Source organism: Pezoporus flaviventris, unplaced genomic scaffold (assembly GCF_033815535.1).
Source record: "Pezoporus flaviventris isolate CSIRO_AGI_PZ_B2104156 unplaced genomic scaffold, CSIRO_AGI_Pfla_v1 ptg000021l, whole genome shotgun sequence".
Lineage (NCBI taxonomy): Eukaryota > Metazoa > Chordata > Aves > Psittaciformes > Psittacidae > Pezoporus > Pezoporus flaviventris.
In genome coordinates this window covers 5,122,770-5,140,890 of record NW_026892569.1, presented here as the reverse complement: position 1 = coordinate 5,140,890, position 18,121 = coordinate 5,122,770, and the positions used below count along the sequence as shown (strand labels likewise).

The 18,121-nt window shown below is 40.3% G+C and overlaps 1 protein-coding gene across 5 annotated transcripts; it reads right to left on the bottom strand.

Moving 5' to 3' along the window:
* Positions 1–396: 396 nt before the first annotated feature.
* Positions 397–17,664, bottom strand: UBA3 (ubiquitin like modifier activating enzyme 3). 5 transcript variants are annotated; one of them, XM_061455765.1, is made up of 18 exons: positions 17,553–17,663; positions 17,375–17,416; positions 14,615–14,735; positions 12,533–12,613; positions 9,491–9,573; positions 8,774–8,854; positions 8,089–8,132; positions 6,859–6,923; positions 5,882–6,037; positions 5,658–5,760; positions 5,073–5,186; positions 3,590–3,643; positions 3,158–3,194; positions 2,999–3,080; positions 1,970–2,070; positions 1,783–1,846; positions 1,621–1,675; positions 397–1,138 (listed from the first exon to the last, which is right to left on the bottom strand). In XM_061455765.1, the coding sequence occupies exons 1-18, from the start codon at positions 17,570–17,572 to the stop codon at positions 1,050–1,052; spliced, it is 1,392 nt and encodes a 463-aa protein (XP_061311749.1). In that variant the 5' UTR covers positions 17,573–17,663; the 3' UTR covers positions 397–1,049. The 5 variants fall into 5 exon arrangements, 4 of the variants coding, with proteins under 4 accessions (XP_061311749.1, XP_061311751.1, XP_061311750.1 ...); XM_061455767.1 differs by having other exon boundaries at positions 17,542–17,608; XM_061455766.1 differs by lacking the exon at positions 17,375–17,416 and having other exon boundaries at positions 17,553–17,628.
* Positions 17,665–18,121: the final 457 nt, after the last annotated feature.

Below are 18,121 nucleotides of genomic sequence, written 5' to 3'. Positions count from 1 at the left end.
CGGTGCCCGGTTCTTCACCTGCTCGACGCAAATAACGAAGAAGGACGCTCTCTTTTAGACCTCAGCTCACTGCTTTAAGCCCCACAGCTTACGTGGGGTCTTTTCACCCTTACAAACATGCGGCTGCTAGCAATTAACCTGTTAAATATCAGTGTCCCCGAGTTCAAGCACAAGGCTGGAATATGGGAAGTTTAAGTTTAAACACAGTTTATAGTTTAAAAGATGGAAAGTTTAAACGCAGCTGACATGCATCAAGTAAACTCAGGGACTTCAGGTATTCAGCACTGCTTACTGGAAGGTCTCTGAGGGAAGCAGCCAAACACCCTAGGTGTTTTAACCAATGTCAAACTCGAATGTCCACAGGTAAGCCACAACTAAGGTCTTTATGATTTTTTATTAATAAATACCTTAACAGCACCAATGATACTTGAACAATCCTGCAATGCTGTGCACAGCAGCTGCTTGGAGACTGCAAGATGTGTCCGTGTATCCAGGTATGGTTTTGTCCTTTCACGTTTGCTTGTAAACGAAGTAATATCTTCCAAACTTGACACCTTTCATAGAATTGATCAAATCAATACCAAATAAGAGGAAAATGCTCATTTTAATCTACTAGCCTCTTCTGGTTTCAAGGTAATTCACAAAGTGTACCGGAGTGCTACGATTTAAAACCACATTGTTGTGCTGCCTTTTAAAGGGTCATCTCTTCGCATATACATATGCACACGTGTTGAAAATAAGAGGTTTGGCCACCTTAAAGTTTCCATGTATCTGAAAGTATACTAACACTAAGATTTTGACAACGAAAACTGGAAAAAACTGTATTCCTATACATCAGAATTCTGTACATTAATAAGCATTTATACAAATATAACCCACCAAATATTGGCTTCTGCATACAATTCTGAAACATGGTGATTCATCTGCATTCCAACAATGCTAGTACTAACAGGAACAATTCAGGCTGCTTTAGCACCCACAGGGCACGTTTATTTTACACGGTGGGTGCAGACTTCTCTCACTGTATATGCAGTTTACTTATGAATAAATTAAGTGGTAAAGTGAAGCTTGAACAACATAGTCTGTGGTGTAGTAACATCAGCAACTGCAAGTTCCTGGCCATCCACAAGCCCCAATTCTGAAACAGAAAAAAAGAAGTTTAAGTACAGGAAACCCATGTGACTTGTCTTTCTTTTAAATTAAAATAAAGTTATGAATGCCATTCCCATAAACTGTGAGTATGATGAACTGAAGCTGCAAACACTTCACTAGCTAAACCAATACCCACCTAATTCAACCAGGAAACCAACAGACCTTGTCAAGAATTAATAAAACACTGCTGAAGTGTGTTTCATTTACATCAGTTCAACTTTGTCGCAATGTTTGTATCTGCCCATGTTTCACATTTAAGCAATTCAAAGCTCAGCCATGAGCAAACTGAGAAAAGGGTATTGTACATACAAGGATAATGAAGCACGTTCTAGTGTATAGTGCAAAAGAAAGTTAAACATGTCATAGTATAGTGCAAAATAAAAGTTAAACATGCCATAGTGAGGGATAAAACTGACTTTCTGTTTAGAGCAGTATCATGAAAATCTACACATGACAAGTGTAAGATACCTTTTAGTGTCTTGGAAAGATTTGGCCTTGTACGTTCTTCAATTGAAGCTACCGTCTGAAGAAAAACAGGTAAAGACAAGTCAAAACATTTCCTTTCAAATTCAGGAAAGTAAATTTAATTAAATGAAGATTATTAAAGATAATTACATATATTCAGGTTACCTGTAAGTAAAGTGTTTTATTTCCCCCATACATAGTTGCTGTGATTGCAGGAGATTTCATTTGCCTATATATAAAACATTTCAAAGAAAAAACAGACAATCAGGTAAAAATACATTTAGAAAGTGCCTTCTTGAAACACTGAACTACAAAAAAATTATCAAATAAATCATAATAGCTGCACACTTACAATGAAGCATTATTTGTCAAGTAATCCAAGATCTCCTGCAGTTTAGCTGATGGGGAAATCTCTATGTTTTGGGGAAGTTGGCTGCAAGCTGGACAGTTCTCCTGCACAGGAATGCATGTTACATTAGTGTTTAAAAAATGCTGCCAGTAAGGTCTCAAAACTATTTGTGTGTTTGTGGGGTTTTATCTCTAGAAATATTAATACTGCTGCAAGTGTTAGTGACAAAACCCAGCTCCTGAAGAGGTCTGTCACTGTTTGACTAGCTCCCAACAGCAACAAAGTATTTATGAACTGTAAATTTCACCTGACATAAAATTTAATACTACAAACTTACAAATCAATTGCTGTCACAACCTCTTTTGGGGAAGATTTGCTTATGAGTCTTCTTAAGATTGTGTATCTTATTTTGTAAACCATATTTCCCATGTGACAGGGGAAGTCTTCAGGATTCACTTTCAGTAAAGTCAAGTATTGTTTCTTCTGCAGGTAATACAGCAGGTAGCACAGCAGAAACAGCTGATACGCCCATGTTGCACCAGCAGACACCAGAAACAGCTGTCTGAAGAACCTCCCTATACCAGAAGCTACTTTTCCAAATATTAAGAAACTTTGGCTAAACATGCAAAAGTTAAATATTTATTTATTACATAAAATATGTAATAGTTTTTGGTAAACTGATGGGTAGAAGAAAAGGTTTCATTATCAGGATATCAAATAAAACATCTGTTCATCTGCAGGTAAACAGCCCTGCTACTCTGCATGGACAGACCACCACTGTCATTACTCTTAGACCCCAGAACCACAGAAAATTTAACAGAACAGAAATTCCTACAAACTAAAAACAACGCTCTGGAGAAGTAGCAGACAAGTAACATTGTAGTTTCTACTTTCAAAACTTCAGAAATACAATTATTCAGTGCTGGGGGTGAAGAGGTTCAATATCGGGTTTCAGAAATATACACAAACTGTCTAAATTCAATAAAGATCAAAGTCAAGGAAACAACCCTGCAAGACTTGAACAGCACTAACCTTCCTCTCAGCTTCAAATGTGTGTGTGTATAATCCATCCACATCATTAAACACCAAGTAGTTGTTAAGAGGAACGTATGCACTGTAATGACAAATGTTTGCGTTAGTATGTGCCATTATGTTAGATATCATGTAAGTTATTAATAAGAAATGAAATACCTTGTGGCTATTTTAAAAACTTCAGTGGCGCAAACAGCTGCAATGAGGAAAAAAACAAGTTTCTTCATTCTAGCTCGGAACATACAGAGACATCAGTGCACAGAGATGTGCCAAAAATGACAAGAAGTAAATCAAGTACAATTTGTAAAGAGAAAAATAAACATCTGAAGTTAGCTGGTAGTTCTATGCATTAATACCACAGATTCAGCATTAAGCTGATACACTGTGGGTTTTTTCCCCATTCTTAAATGCTTTTGATCACTCCCAGAGTCACAGACAAGTTTAAAATTTATAGTCACATACTCTGTGGAAAACAGAAACGAGACCGTAAGAATAAATTAAACTCATTAAAAAAGTTCTCAATTCCAAACTGTTCCCTTACAAAACTCTGAAGTGTGTAAAGCAGAAGTGAAATGAGTTCTTGTAGCATACCTGCAATTACTGCATTTGTAGAAGCTACTGCTGGAATAATTCGTTTAACCACCCCTGTAAAAACAAAACATAGAGCTTTGTCTTTTCCAAGGAGGGAGAGACAACTGAGATACGGCTTTTTATCCAGAATAATTATAGAAGGGTGTACCCAAAAGTACTTTAAGCATTCCAGGAGCTTCTGTAACAATAAGGTATGATGGCATGTTGCTCAAGTGTTTGGGCGCTTCTTTATTTTAGGAATGGATCAAACACGTTGAGAAAAATAAGGTATTGCATAAAGAGAACTAGTAAACTAATTCTAAAACCAAGTATTCTGTATTTACCACGGAAAACTAATTTCAAACCCAGTTCTAGTCTTGCTTAACTGGAAAAATACAGGAAGGAAAGATATTTGAGTTTAAAATTCCTTCTGCACGAACAGGCTTGCCAAACTGTACTGGCATCTGTAGCCAACTCTTCTTCCATCCAGCTAAACAGCCATACACCAATATGAAGCAAGATTTCTTATGCATACAAGTTTGTACACCAGGAACAAGGTTTACTCTTTCTCAGGCCTGCCAAAACACAGCAAATTCCTAAGTAAGCAAGTTCCTCTGGCTTCTCATTATTGACTTGTCCCCTCCATACCTGAGAAAACATGCATAAAGCTTTTATCTTTGCCATCTTTCTTCTATGTACTTTATAATTAAGCCACCTTCAAACGCTGAAAACCATGCTGCCGTGTGCATGCACATTACGTTTAATAACTGGAGTTCACATTTATCTGTACCAAAAAATACTACTAGAGAAGCCAGTATAAACTGCTGCAAAGACAATGACTATCTGCAATACACTAGGGGGAATCTGAGGAAGATATACAACAATCAGTTTGCCCTTTCTTGATAGAAAGGCACACACTGAGGTTCAAGTGTGGCATTTCAAGCTCAGCATTTCAAATGTATTCTCAGTACTACAAGCCAACAATCAGAAGTTATTACAAATTCTGGAGATGCTGTATGAGACTCTCCACTTCTTTTCTATTTGGTTAATGTTTAAAATGCTCAATGAGTGGCAGCATTCTGCATCTGCACCTGAATAGAGGCACGCACAGCAGTGAAGAATAGATGCTACAGTCTTAACCAGCCTAAATTGGCATAAAATGTTGTTCTTGCTAAAAGCAATCTCATTCTACTCTTTGACCCAGCAAAAGTGGTCACAGTGTAATGTAAACCATGGAGCTGCTCCAGGCTAAAAATGGCAAAAAGAATGTTCAGTTTTGTCCCAGTTAAGTTCCTCTGATTCATCACAAACATCTGATTCATCATAAAAATATTTGTGCTGGTATAGGAAACAAGCTGCTTGTTTCTGTTTTAAGGTATTAAGGGAGAAAAGAACTATTTCTTTCTCAGCAGAGCTGCCAACTTAGTCATAACAAACACAAAGAATGCTAATCCAGGCTAATTGCAAATGCCATAAGCTCAGTGAAATGCCATACCCCCCTTACCTTGGGTGAGTCTGTATGTGACACCTTTAATTTTAAATTGTGATGCTCTTTCTAATGACTTCTGGTAAATCCACTGGATATGTTCAGGGTCATCTCCATCCAACGCAACACCTTCTACAGCAGAGTTAAGAATTTACAAGTAAGTTAGTCACAAGACTTCTTCAGAAATGTTTTGTCGAAAAAAATACCTTTCATTAAGGTTAAAATGAATACCCCATTAAGCTATTAAAACTTGATACTTTAAACAAATACCGTTTCTAGGAACATTGTAAATTCTAACACATTCTATACACAAACTATCTTAACTTTGCAGATTTATAGAGCGGTTAGAAGTTATATTTTGAATCAGGAAAGTCATTGTGCAGTATGACAGAGGTAAACACATGATCAAATGTGGAACCTGAAAGCGAGTCCGAGCAGAGAAAATCCATCACCAGCTCAGAGGAGCCTCAGACTGACTACAACGAGCTACCTAAGATTAAAAGGTAGGATTGTTCTATTAAAAATAGCTGTGTATACCTAACTCAAAACAAATCAGTTAAAAAGAGAACTGACAGTTTAGCACCAGTGCAATATACTCATTACCTCCAAAAGGTTGCTCCTTGGGCCACTGCAATATCCTGACATACTCAATACAGTGCTCTGGTAGCCTGGGCATAGACGCAATTGTACACATGGGAAAATTGACCTGGTGTGGGCAGGGGAGGAAAACCAGAATAAAGTGTGTAATACATTATGTACAGTGCTAGGAAAAGAAATAAGCTAATCAGAGGAATATAAAGAAAGGAAGTATCACTGGCTGCAATTACCTGCGGTGGGTAAAGCTCAAGCGTGCATTCAACACAGGCTGTCATACCAGGAATAATCACACGAACATTTCCTTTAAAACCTTCTGTCCCTCCATCGATTAAAGGTATGATGGAACTTGGATCCAGTACACCATCTTCATAGTGTAAAAATGACATCTAATGAATAAATGGGGGGAAGAAGGGGGATTGTTGGATTTTGATTTTCCAAACAAGTTGCAGGGAGGAAAACAAAAAAACCCTAAAAATTTTATTCTTAATAGTACATCACAAGGCTGAATGCTTAATATACAGTTTATTTTAAGAGCACATAGTGTGTAAGACACTACTTATCAGTGCACAGAACTTGATCAACCACCTTCACCCTCCTCCTCCCTTACCCCCCAATGAATGCTGTTTTGCCCTTATACTATACCAAAACAAATGACTAATTGGTTTGAAGGATTTGGGGGGTTAATTCTTGGTTTGTTGTTTTGTTAGGGTTTTTTTGTTGTTTTGTTTTGTAGATACTGGTAAATACTCAAGCCTTCTACTACTGTGTAGCACCAGGGCTCTAAAAGATGACATTTACAAGATGCAGCATGGTAAGTACTGTTTGGCTAATAAGAAAAACCCAAACGTTCACAATGAGATCATCCAGAGAAGCTGTGGAACTTCCCTTCCTATGCTTTTCAAAAGCTGACTGCACAAGGCCACACAAATGTGATCTAAATTTGAAACTACCGCTGCAGGGCACTGCACAAATGTTATCTAATGCTCCTCAAGAAAAAGGCAGCTAAGAAAACATACATTTTATCCTGTTCACAAAGACAAAAGAAAACAGAAATAGATACAGAAAGCTAAAGTTTCAACAGCCCTAATTTCATTTTAATAACACATTCTACACAAATCTGTTCAATTCTAGTTAGCTATACTCAAGCAATAACCAGGCTTTAAAAAAGACTGAAGAAAAAAGACTTTAAAAAGACTGAAGACTTTACCAGCATGCCATTTATCCATCTTCTGGCAATTATAGAGTCCAGCCCACAAACAATAATATGAAATTCTAGAGGGAAAAAGAGTCTATTATTTAAAGTCCACACTAAATCATACTTCTTAAGACAAGCAAAATATTCTGTTCATAACAGTCCAGAGGAACTGACTGCAGTTTAACTATCTCCCTTAGATCCCCTATATTACAGATGCATTTGTCTATTTCATAGAATCATAGTATAGTTAGGGTTGGAAAGGACCTTAAGATCATCAAGTTCCAACCTCCCTGCCATGGGCAGGGACATCTCACATTAGACTATGTCACCCAAGGCTTCATCCAACCTGGCCTTGACCACCAGGGATGGAGCATTCACAACTTCCCTGGACAACCCATTCCAGTGCCTCACCACCCTAACAGGAAAGAATTTCCTTCTTATATCCAGCCTAAACTTCCCCTGTTTAAGTTTTAACCCGTTACCCCTTATCCTATCACTACAGTCCCTAATGAAGAGTCCCTCCCCAGCATCTTTACAGGCCCCCTTCAGATACTGGAAGGCTGCTATGAGGTCTCCACACAGCCTTCTCTTCTCCAGGCTGAACAGCCCCAACTTCCTCAGCCTGTCTTCATACAGGAGTTGCTCCAGTCCCTGATCATCCTCGTGGCCCTTCTCTGGACTTGTTCCAACAGTTCCATGTCCTTTTTATGTTGAGGACACCAGAACTGCACACAATTCTCCAGGTGAGGTCCCACAAGAGCAGAGTAGAGGGGCAGGATCACCTCCTTCGACCTGCTGGTCACACTCCTTCTGATGCAGCCCAGGATACGGTTGGCTTTCTGGGCTGTGAGCGCACACTGAAGCCGGCTCATGTTCATTTTCTCATCAACCAACACCCCCAAGTCCTTCTCCTCAGGGCTGCTCTGAATCCCTTCTCTGCCCAACCTGTAGCTGTGCCTGGGATTGCTCCGACCCAGGTGTAGGACCTTGCACTTGTCATGGTTAAACTTCATGAGGTTGGCATCAGCCCACCTCACAAGTGTGTCAAGGTCCCTCTGGATGGATTCCTTCCCTCCAGCGTATCAATCAAACCAATACTTCATACTTCCAGTACAGTATACTGTAGAAGACTAAAGTAGTTAGCTATCTAACTACCAGGAAAAGTAGGTGATTAGACTGCAGCAACAACTGCCAGGTTTCCCTAAAGGACCAGTGTTTGGCAGGGAAACAAATACCACTTACGTCGATAGAAGCTTTCATCCATGTCTTGAATCTTTTTAAAATATCTGAATGTAAGCCCAGTAAAGGAATATATTTATAAAGTAGATGAGTTTACTGTTTTCTATTTGCTACCCTAAAGCAAAAACATTGTCTAATTTGTTACTATTTGTTATAAAAAGTAGCATATAAAATTAAGATTGAAAATTCCCACAGTTGAATCTGTGGCATCTGAAAAAAAAAAAAACAACCAAAAGTAAGGGACACAACATAATAGTTCACAGAGGAGAAAGCTCAGTAGGCAAACTAGGAAGCTCTAAACATGTGCTCTTGCAAAGTCCTGTGTCAGTAAGTGCTGCTCCATGTTTATAAACTAATGTCTGCTACCAGTACATACTCAAAAGACTGATGAACAAACCTGATATTTAATATTTTAGTGAAAAATTGAATACTGTATGTGAATAAAAAGACTCAATAGAAGGAAACATACAAAAGAGTTTCTTAAAGCTTAGTCTTCTTTCCCCAATGCGTACTTCCTGCATGCCAATGTCACTCAGAAAGAATTCCTAATCACCAGCTGAATGAATCTGTTCTTTATTGTATGAAAAAGAGAGGATGGCAGCAAATTACTTTAGATAGTCTTACCACCTACAGAGTTTTCTAGGTTTTTTGAAGCTTTCAGGGCTACTACTTCCCTACAAAAGGATACGCTACAACAGCACAGTTGGGAATGCGGTTGTTTAGGAATTCTGCTGCAACTTCTGCTTTTGGTCGCCCAACATCCTTCGGACTGGGAAGAAACCAAGCAATTTCAAACACATTTTTTAGTAGATTCAATCTTTCCAGACTCTATGCACTGCAATACTGAATTAAATGACTAATTGTTACTGGAGGACAATTTATTGATATGGATAGTATCACATAGAATAGAATAGTTTGGGTTGGAAGGGACTTTCAAGAGACATCTAGTCCAACCCCCTGCAATAAGCAGGGACATCTTCAACTAAATCAAGTTGTCCTTATCAAGGCATCCCTGTAAAGCATCAGATATAAGAACCTGTTATTTAAATATGTCTATGTACCTATAGTTATCAGAACCAAAACCATACAATTTGTCACTTAGCTTGGAAGAAAAGGGCACCAGAAAGATTGGTATGTCAATCTCTGTGCATTATTCTTTGGTGTCACTTTTTCATTAGTCATTAGCTGTATCTGAATAGTAAGGAACCTATGTTAATTTTCTTCACATCACAGATCCCTGAACAAGAAGGAATCATACACAACATTTAGTTAATTATGAATATTATTGTGATATGAAAGTTCAGTAACATTTAATGACATCTTGTTCAACCAAAATAATGATCATATTCACATATTTTAAGTACATTTAAAAAACCAAAAGTTGAATAGTGAAAATACCACTTACCGAAATAGAAACTGTCGGTTCAGATTAGAAACATCTATAGTATCCATGTCAATTACATGGATGTGTCTGAAGCCAGACAGTGCCTGTGAAAAGAGAGTGTAAACTTCATTTAACAGGAAATGAAATGCTTACAGTGCTCCAGAATTCATTCCACGTGCCAAAGAAACAACCTTTGGAGGTACAAACCTATTTGCTCTTCATTCCCTGCGCAGACAGGTATACTGTTGCTCTTTGTTAAAAGAATATCCTTTGTTGGGTTTGTAATACCGATGTTTACACACATGGAATTAGCCACGTTTCAATGATCAAAGACAAATGTTCTATTGAACAAAATATTGCTTTATGCTAGTCATAATACAGGGAAGTCAACAGTAGGCTGATCCGTAAGAGGAATTTGCAGTATTCCCTCACAACTGGAGTAAATCAAAAGCCCTTATTATGGGGAAAAAAAAGTGTAGAATTTGAAGAAATACCATTGTTTGGCAGGAAGAGAAAACCAAAGTTTAATTCCTCTAAAATGTTAAAGTTTTGAACATTCACTATTTTCACAGTTGGCATAAATGAGTCTGGCATATCCACCTTCAAATCACAGTTCAAAATAAGCCAATGCAAACACATAAAGCTCCCTCCCTATCAAAGGATGCGCTGAACCTCTGGCAGAGGTTCTGCCTGATCTCCATTTGTATGCAGTCCATCACCAGACTGGGCAAATAACTTTGAAGTAAAACTGTCTTAAAACTGGATTGCAGGTCTGATCTGATAAAATAATGTCTGACAGACACAAAGAAACTATGTGAATTGTAGCTGAAGTGAAATAAATGATATAAAACACTGCGTTTAGAGATAGGAAATGTGCTATGATGTTCTGAAGTAACTTAAAAAAATTCAAGTCCTGTACCTTACGCGTTTTCCTTTAAGACCCAATCTTGTTATATAATAAAGACTTTCAGAACTTTACATTTTACATTTTCTGAACAAACAGAGCTACCCCATGCATAATACACATTGAAAATGCTGTATTGGGAAACTGATTAAACAGGTGAACAACAGGACTGAAGTACTCCAGAATAGAAACTGATTCTATTAGAAAAGCAACAAGACTCTCTCTCTGTTATACTGGATACCCTTGATGCAGAGCATTCATTCTGTTTCCTTGATAGATGTTCACCTTTTGTTCAATATTATCAAAGCAGACTTGGAGAGCCTGTTAAAAAGAAGAGTGAGCCTGGGGCATCAGAACATACAGTCTTTATAAAGCTTAGATTCATTGTCCCAGAGACATGAATACATGTGAACAGAATCTAGATTTGCTTACTGTTCTGAAAATCATAAGAATAAATCATGATAACTTAAAACTGTACTGATGGGAATTATACACACACAGCAGACTCATGAAGTTCCTTATTATGTACAAATCCTCCATCTCAACATGCTGTCAACAGATGGAATTTGTTATGTCTCAATGAACACATAAAACAGGAGCTCTGTGCAAAGGTTAAATTCACCAGGACTAAATTCCTAAAGAAAGAAATCTGTCTTGGAGCTGTCATAGTCTCTTCAAGTAAAATCTTGCTCAAGCATTGCAGTAGCAAACCAGCAACCAGAATAAGAGCACATGTAAGTGCTGGAACTGTAAAACCCCTAAGTTAATGGATCTGGGATGCCTGGCTTTAAATGAGGCTATTGATTTATCAACGTTCTCAAGCTTGGAGGAAGCCTGTGCAAATACTGAACTAGCAGTACAGAAATTCTATAGTAAAGTGGACTAAGGCACAGCTGTTAGCGTAAACTAAGGAATTTATTTTATGATAAGTTATTGTATCAATCCACACATTTTCCATGGAATTCATAAGGACAGAAATTCTTCTTATTATATACAACCACAGAAATGTACAGTATTAGTCTAAACTATCAAACTCAAACAGTGTGGTAACAGTAACACATTGATAAATATGAGTGCCTGTGAGGATAAAAACATTTATAAAATAATTAAATTCATACACATTTATTGGGTAAATATCTGATTGCACACGATCCCATAAGTGCATTTTATATGCTTAAAAACTGCTTTTTGAAACACATAGTGAATCCACCATGAACTAACACCATAGTAAGAAAACTACCAAATACCTTCTGGTAATCCATACACCAAGTACTGTAATATTCCTTCTCTCTTCTTACACTATATCTATTCCTCCTTAGACATTTCCAACAGGATATTGCATCTTCGTCTGGCTCAATAAAGTTGGCATTATATGGGCTGAATTCAGACATACATATGTCCCTCTGAGGCATAAGGTTCTGCATACAACCTCCAATTTACTGATCCTGAGGAACTGGAAAACCTGAGAGCCAGTGCTCAGGAAAGCCAAATGGATTCCAGAGTTGTGAAGGTCACCATAGACACAGTCAGCCTGGCTCTACCCATCTCACTATGAAAAAACATAAATAATTCCAGCAATTGGAACCTCACGTTGAATCCAAAGATGAAAAATAAATTGGAATTAAGTTCAACTATGACTGTTAATACTAAACGTTGTGCCGGCTACTTATGGCAATTGAAAGCATCACTTTTCATCTGAAAAGAAACATTTTAGCTAGTACCAGGCTACTTCGAAGAAACATAACTGTTACTGCTGAAACCAGGACACCATTGTATTCCAAATACCACCTCGTTGTATCATTACGAGCTGATTTGTTCTTAGTTTCTCATCTTCCTAGATCCAGTAATTAGGGAAAATTGCCAACACTGGACCATATCTAAGGCTGCAAGTGAACTTTGTCTACACTTCACAAAGATCAACGTGTTGTCCTCCACGACAAGGTTTAAGATAGCCAAGTAACATTTAGTATATTAGACTACCACTTCTAAGCTTTCTGTCAAGATGCATTCTTCAAGTTTATTGTCTGTGTCAGCACGTATTTTATGTATTTTGATTAGAACTTAAAGATTCAGTACCTGACAAATTAACAAAGTAGAAAATATAATTTACTCAAGGAAAAAAGACTGTAAGACACAAAGGGTGAAAACTGAGTAATTACCAGGTTTTTCAGGAGTTCGCATCCTAATCCTCCTGCTCCAATAACCAGCACTTTACATGTGTTCAACAAAAAATCAAGAGCCTGTGGAAAATATAAAACAAAATATTAATACAGTAAATATGAAAAAGCACAATTTGTCCTTTACTTCACGACCCTTATAAATGAGTTACTGCACATTTTCAGTGCCTAATAAAAGTTTCACATAAAACAACGTCTATCAATGAAACAGTTTGTGCTTGCAGGGCTAATCACGTATCAGACTTTTAACGTGTTGTTGAGTTCACACAACTTCTATACCCCAACTTACAGAAAAGCAAGACCTTTGATGTATCATTATTCTCTTCATATTAATTTGAAAAAAGCAAGTTCCACCTTTATTATTCCATTTAAGGAGATGATATTCTCTTCCTCCAAACATTTTACTGAAATAAAATATCCCTCTGCCTCTGGGAGTTCCCCAGCATAAAGAAGACACTGCAGCCCATGACAGGGAGATGGACGATATCACGCTGGGCCCTGACAACAAGGTGGTGATGGCAGGATGGGACTTCCAGTGCTGTGTGTGGCAGCAGGACCATCTGGTGATGGGGCTGTGCTGGAACGAGAACCTGTCCGGCATCCCTGACAAGTCTTACCGCTACCAGGCCTGCTGGTATGGGGGAGTGGAGGACAATGCTGGGCCACTGCCGCTCTAAACTGTTCAGGTGCCCCACAAGCAGGAGCGCTGCCCCCACCCTGCTACCTGACCAAGTGGGGTGGGAAGAGCTTCCTGCCACTGCTCACCCGGCCCTATGGCACTGAGGTCATCTGCCTCTGCATAAGTGACTCGGGTACCTTCCTGGGACCAGGCACAGTGACAGGCTCTGTTGCCATCCACGTCACCTTCTCACCACAGAGGCTGTACTATGCGAAGGAGGCCCATTGCATTGTGGTGACAGACACGGTTTTTGTCCCTGAGAGCCAGCACGGATGGGAGATGCTAGCAGGGAATGAGGGTGCCCTACTCAGCATGGCTGTTGACAGCCGCTGCAAGTGGCACCTTCTGCCCAGCCGACACTCCCTGTCTGGGTGCTGCTGCTGCTGTGTGCCGCGCTCATCGTAGCTGCCATCCTGCTGCTGCAACTCGCCTTCCTGGGCTTCCTGTAGACCCCCAGCCCGGGATGGGACCCTGGGGATGGGCAGACTCTGCCGGGCTGGGCCCACCCCCTGCAGGCTGTGAAGAGGATGAGGAACTGGGGTATGAACAGGGGAGCACAGGATGGTGCTGGCAGCCATGTGGGGCAGACACCAGCAAAGAGGGGTCCCCCTGCCCCACTGCTGCTATGAAAACTGGAGAAAAAAAAATGTATTTTGGGGGGGCTTTTTTTCTTTTTGTGTCCATGGCAGGGGGATTGGAACTTGATAATCTTAAGGTCCTTCCCAACCCTAACTATTCTATTCTATGATTATCTATAACACAAAATAAATATAAACAGACAAACAACATTGCTGGCTCAAAGAATTGATTTTTTAACTGTATAACTACTTTCAGTGGATTGTTCTACTAGACCCCAGTGTCAAACTAGTCAATAATGGAACAGTATATTAAAAAGGCTAATAGTAAAATACATTCAACTGTAAGCTCTGAATCAAAATGCACCAAGAAAAGAAAGCAGAAGAAATATATTAAACAGCCCAGATTTTGCTTTTCCCTACTAAACATCTTTCCCAATTCTTTAAGTATTCATATTAACCTTAATTCCTCCTTTAAGTACAAGAAATTCCTTACTGTATCTAATTACTTAAAAACAGAGAGAGAAATGCTGCTATTTCTCATGTGAAACTTAAAAGACAGAGCATAATTCATATGCTGTTATACATTTTTATATACGATGACAGCAAGCTTGCAGTTGACAGTGTACAACTCAGAAACACAAGCTTATGAGAAGAATACAAGTTCTTCTAGAACCATAATGTTCAACTGATTAAACACAAGCTTTTCATGCACTTTTAGTATTCATACACTGCTGGTGATCAATTAATGAAACTTTACATCAGCCTGCAACACACACTACAGATTTATTTAAAGTAAGTGTTTCTCACTTGAGTGCCTGGCTCGAAATCAGGATGTGTGAATGGTCCAGATCGCTCGAGAAACTTCCTTACATGGTTCCAGCGACCTTCCCAGTCTCCAGTGTCCCCACACCCACCATCAACAGCCATTCTGCACAGAACACAGTAAATTCAGCTGCAAAAATCATAGAGAAAAAGCCACGCCTCCAAAACGTTTTATTTCTTTATATAGCTTACAAATACCTACATTATTGACCATTCATACAAATGCATCTGCATATTCTTTAAGCACATAAGTTATGCACATGAACATTTGCATGAGTGGGTTTTATTTGTAGAACTAGAAAGCAACAATACAAATCTGCATAGAGGGGAAAACCACAGGCATTTCAATAAACCCCACTGATTCTGCTTTTACTAGTGAAAGTTGACCTGAAGTGAAAAAAGGGTCTAGCCATTTTCCTTTAATTTCCCTTGTATTTAAAGAGGACACAGAAAAAGAGGTTTTGTCCCTTTAGATTTCAAGGGTATCAAGTCCTGTTTCCTTTTTCTGACAGATTTTTGAAGTTCATAAATCATATTTAGAATTATCAGTGTGTAACTAGAAATGTGAGGCATTGAATAATAACAGTAAAATGCTCCAACACTGGCCTCTGAGTCTTCACAGTTAATTTAAATGAGTGTTACCAAAGTAAGAATCTACCCTTTTTTCTGCTTTTGCAGGTCACTTTTAGCAGTACATAAATTTAAACTCTTCAGAGACTTACTGGAATAGTTCAACATCAGCTCTCATAAGCAACTTTCCAACACAGGATCAGCACCTACACAGAACAAGCCCTTTCTTAAAGGAGCACACTTCCCATTTTAAATAGGAGCACCACTCAATGTGTATGTACAATTACGTTCTATGTTAATAAAAAACTAAGCTTGTTACAAAAGAGCTTATGAAGTATGAAAGGTTGTGTCATCACTGATAAGGTGCATTATTTGCTTCCTCCTCTGAAGTAACAGGAAGAACACTCAGATCAATAACTGTTGAGTAATGTTTAGAATTTATTCCTGGTGACTTATTTCAGAAGGAAAATGTAGTAAAAACATGTAGACAATGAGTGCCTTTATCCTCACAGAATTCAGAAGATGGACAACACAGTATGTCCAGAGTAACTTTAATTTACAGGCAGTTTGTTTTGCAAGAATTTCAGTAACAGGGAAAACTTCACTAAACTGCAGGAATAAATACATCATAATTTGCTTGTGTTTTGACTGCAGACTGAACTCATTCCTCGTTAACTGCTGGCTTCAGGTAAGCTACTGAATTAACAGTTGAAGATCTAAAACATTTATTTCAGTTCATAAAGGTCTTTTGACCTCTGACTTGCACTTCTGAATCTTCCCCAGTTTCCACAATAATGTGAAAATACACATATTTCACATCATGGGAGAGAGTGTGAATAAATACAGCACTCCCTCTGCTGAACCCTGGGCTCATCTGTTTGCAGGATACATTAAGCACTGTCTTATACAAATAAAATGGGCCAATACACATCACAATTACTTCTATGGATTATATTATAATTCTTAACTTTTCTGGAAACAAGTGCAGAAGCAGTGCTTGGTGACATTAACTTTTTTTTTATATAGTCCATATAAACACCTATTAAGCAGTAGTACTCCCTTTAGATGTGCTTTTCCTTTATAAGTGATAAAACGGTAAGCTCTAGCTTCATTTTTGTGATTATACTACAGTTTGCTTTTTTACAAGGTTGGACATTGTGGAGATCCGAAAAACATCAGTAAGTCCACCTGAGATTTTATGTTTAACTTCAGAGACGGGTTTCTAAAACGTTTATGTTGGTGTTGTTACAGCGTTAGCAGGTATCTGTTATGAGAGCTTAACAAAATTCCTGTTTATTTCATGGAATTACTTTAATTTGACAATTTGTTTAATATATCAGAGCAGCACAGTGCTTATGTTGCTTTAGGCCCAGACTTTCCCTTCTCATCTTCAAAGCTCCACATGTATGAGGGACTTGGCATGCACCCCTCCCCATCCAACATGCACAGGGATTTTTGTGACCCTCACCCCAACACACACATGCACTGCCTGTGAGTCCACCGCTCAGACAGGCAAGTCTGCTTGGTGATCTCTGGGAAGAGGGACACAAGCAGATGGAAGGGAACAGTTAAGGGATGGAAGCAGATGAGGTTAAAGACTACTGAGCATTAGTTTTCAAGGCTGTTAAGACAGATGCACAAAATTTAGGGTTTTAATAAGCAGAGGCAACAGTTCCATAGCCTGAACTTTTAATTTTCAGCCAAAATTTAGTCACCTGCTTCTAGCCTAGAGGTCCTCCCCAGGTCCCTGACAGGCAATGCAGCTCTTCCCACTCCTGTCACAAAGCTCTCCAGCACACCAGCCTTTACTCATGCCAAGCTCCAAGCCCGCGATTCCCATCCCCACTCCGGGTGAGCCCCTTGGTCCTCTCCCCAGGTAGATTACTCTTCCCCAGTCCTTGCTATTCAAGCGCCCTTTCGCGTCCCCCTTCCTCATTTTGGCCCCTCTAACACCTCTTCTCCAGCTCCCTTCACCGCGGGGCCCCGGGCCGCTCACGCACGGTCACCGCAGGCAGCGCCTCTCCATCGGGCTCCACAACTAACCCGCAGCCTCCTCCCAGCCCATACCTCTCCTGCGGGGCTGCGGCTCACCCTGACCTACCAGCCACCCCTCAGCAAGCGCTGCCTGCCCCTGCCCCGGGCCGGGAGCCCGCTCACCCGCAGCCCCGCACTAACCCATCCGCCAGCAGCTCCTCTAGCCTCCTTCTTTTCTTCTCCCTAAAAGAGAGAGAATAAAAGAAGGGTCAGTATCGCGCTACAGAGACCGGGGAGGAGAGAGAGGGGACCCCGGAGCCCACCCGTCCCCGGGAAGCGGGGAAAGGGCCGGCCAAGCACACACATACAGGGCACTTACGGTTCTTCGCTATCCGCCATATTTCCCTCTGCTTCCCACCTTGCTCCGCGGCGCCCCAATGGGCGGTGCTTCCCCAGCGCGCCGCCGCGGTTGCAGGCCTAGAGAGTCGGAGAGGGGGACAGAGCGCCCTGAGCGCCATGGCAACCAGGCGGGGTACCGCTGGGCCCGGAGGTACAGACTGGGCAGCCGAAGCCACACCTGCTTCACGCCGCCACTTCCCTCCCTCTCTCCGGCCCCAAGCGCCTGGCCCCGGGTCCCCAAGGCTCTCCCGACGCCCATATCCCCGATGCTTCCCAGGAGCTCTGGACGGCTTCCCAAGGGACAAAGCGTGTGTGGTGGTCGCTGTGCTTTAAGCCCACGGGAAGACCGGAGACCGAACATGGCCTCTGCCTGGCCGGGTGACTCCTGCACCCGAGCTGCATTATCAAATAGCTTTCTCCTCACAGCTCTCCCCGGGCAGAGTCCGGTCCATGGGCTGCATCAACCAAAGCCTGCACGCAGAAGCCTGTGGTCCCACAGCTAACCCAAGTAGTGGCCTCCAAGCGCTGGGTAGGAGGCAGATGGGCCAG

Bases quoted from the DNA above. Each gene is read 5' to 3' on its own strand.
- UBA3 (XM_061455765.1), bottom strand. From the start codon at position 17,572: ATGGCGGATAGCGAAGAACC. The intron at 6,038-6,858 runs GTAAAGTCTTCA...TTTATTCATTAG, and splicing joins GATGGATAAATGGCATGCTG to ATGTCATTTTTACACTATGA. The intron at 1,676-1,782 runs GTAACCTGAATA...GTTTTTCTTCAG, and splicing joins ATAAAACACTTTACTTACAG to ACGGTAGCTTCAATTGAAGA.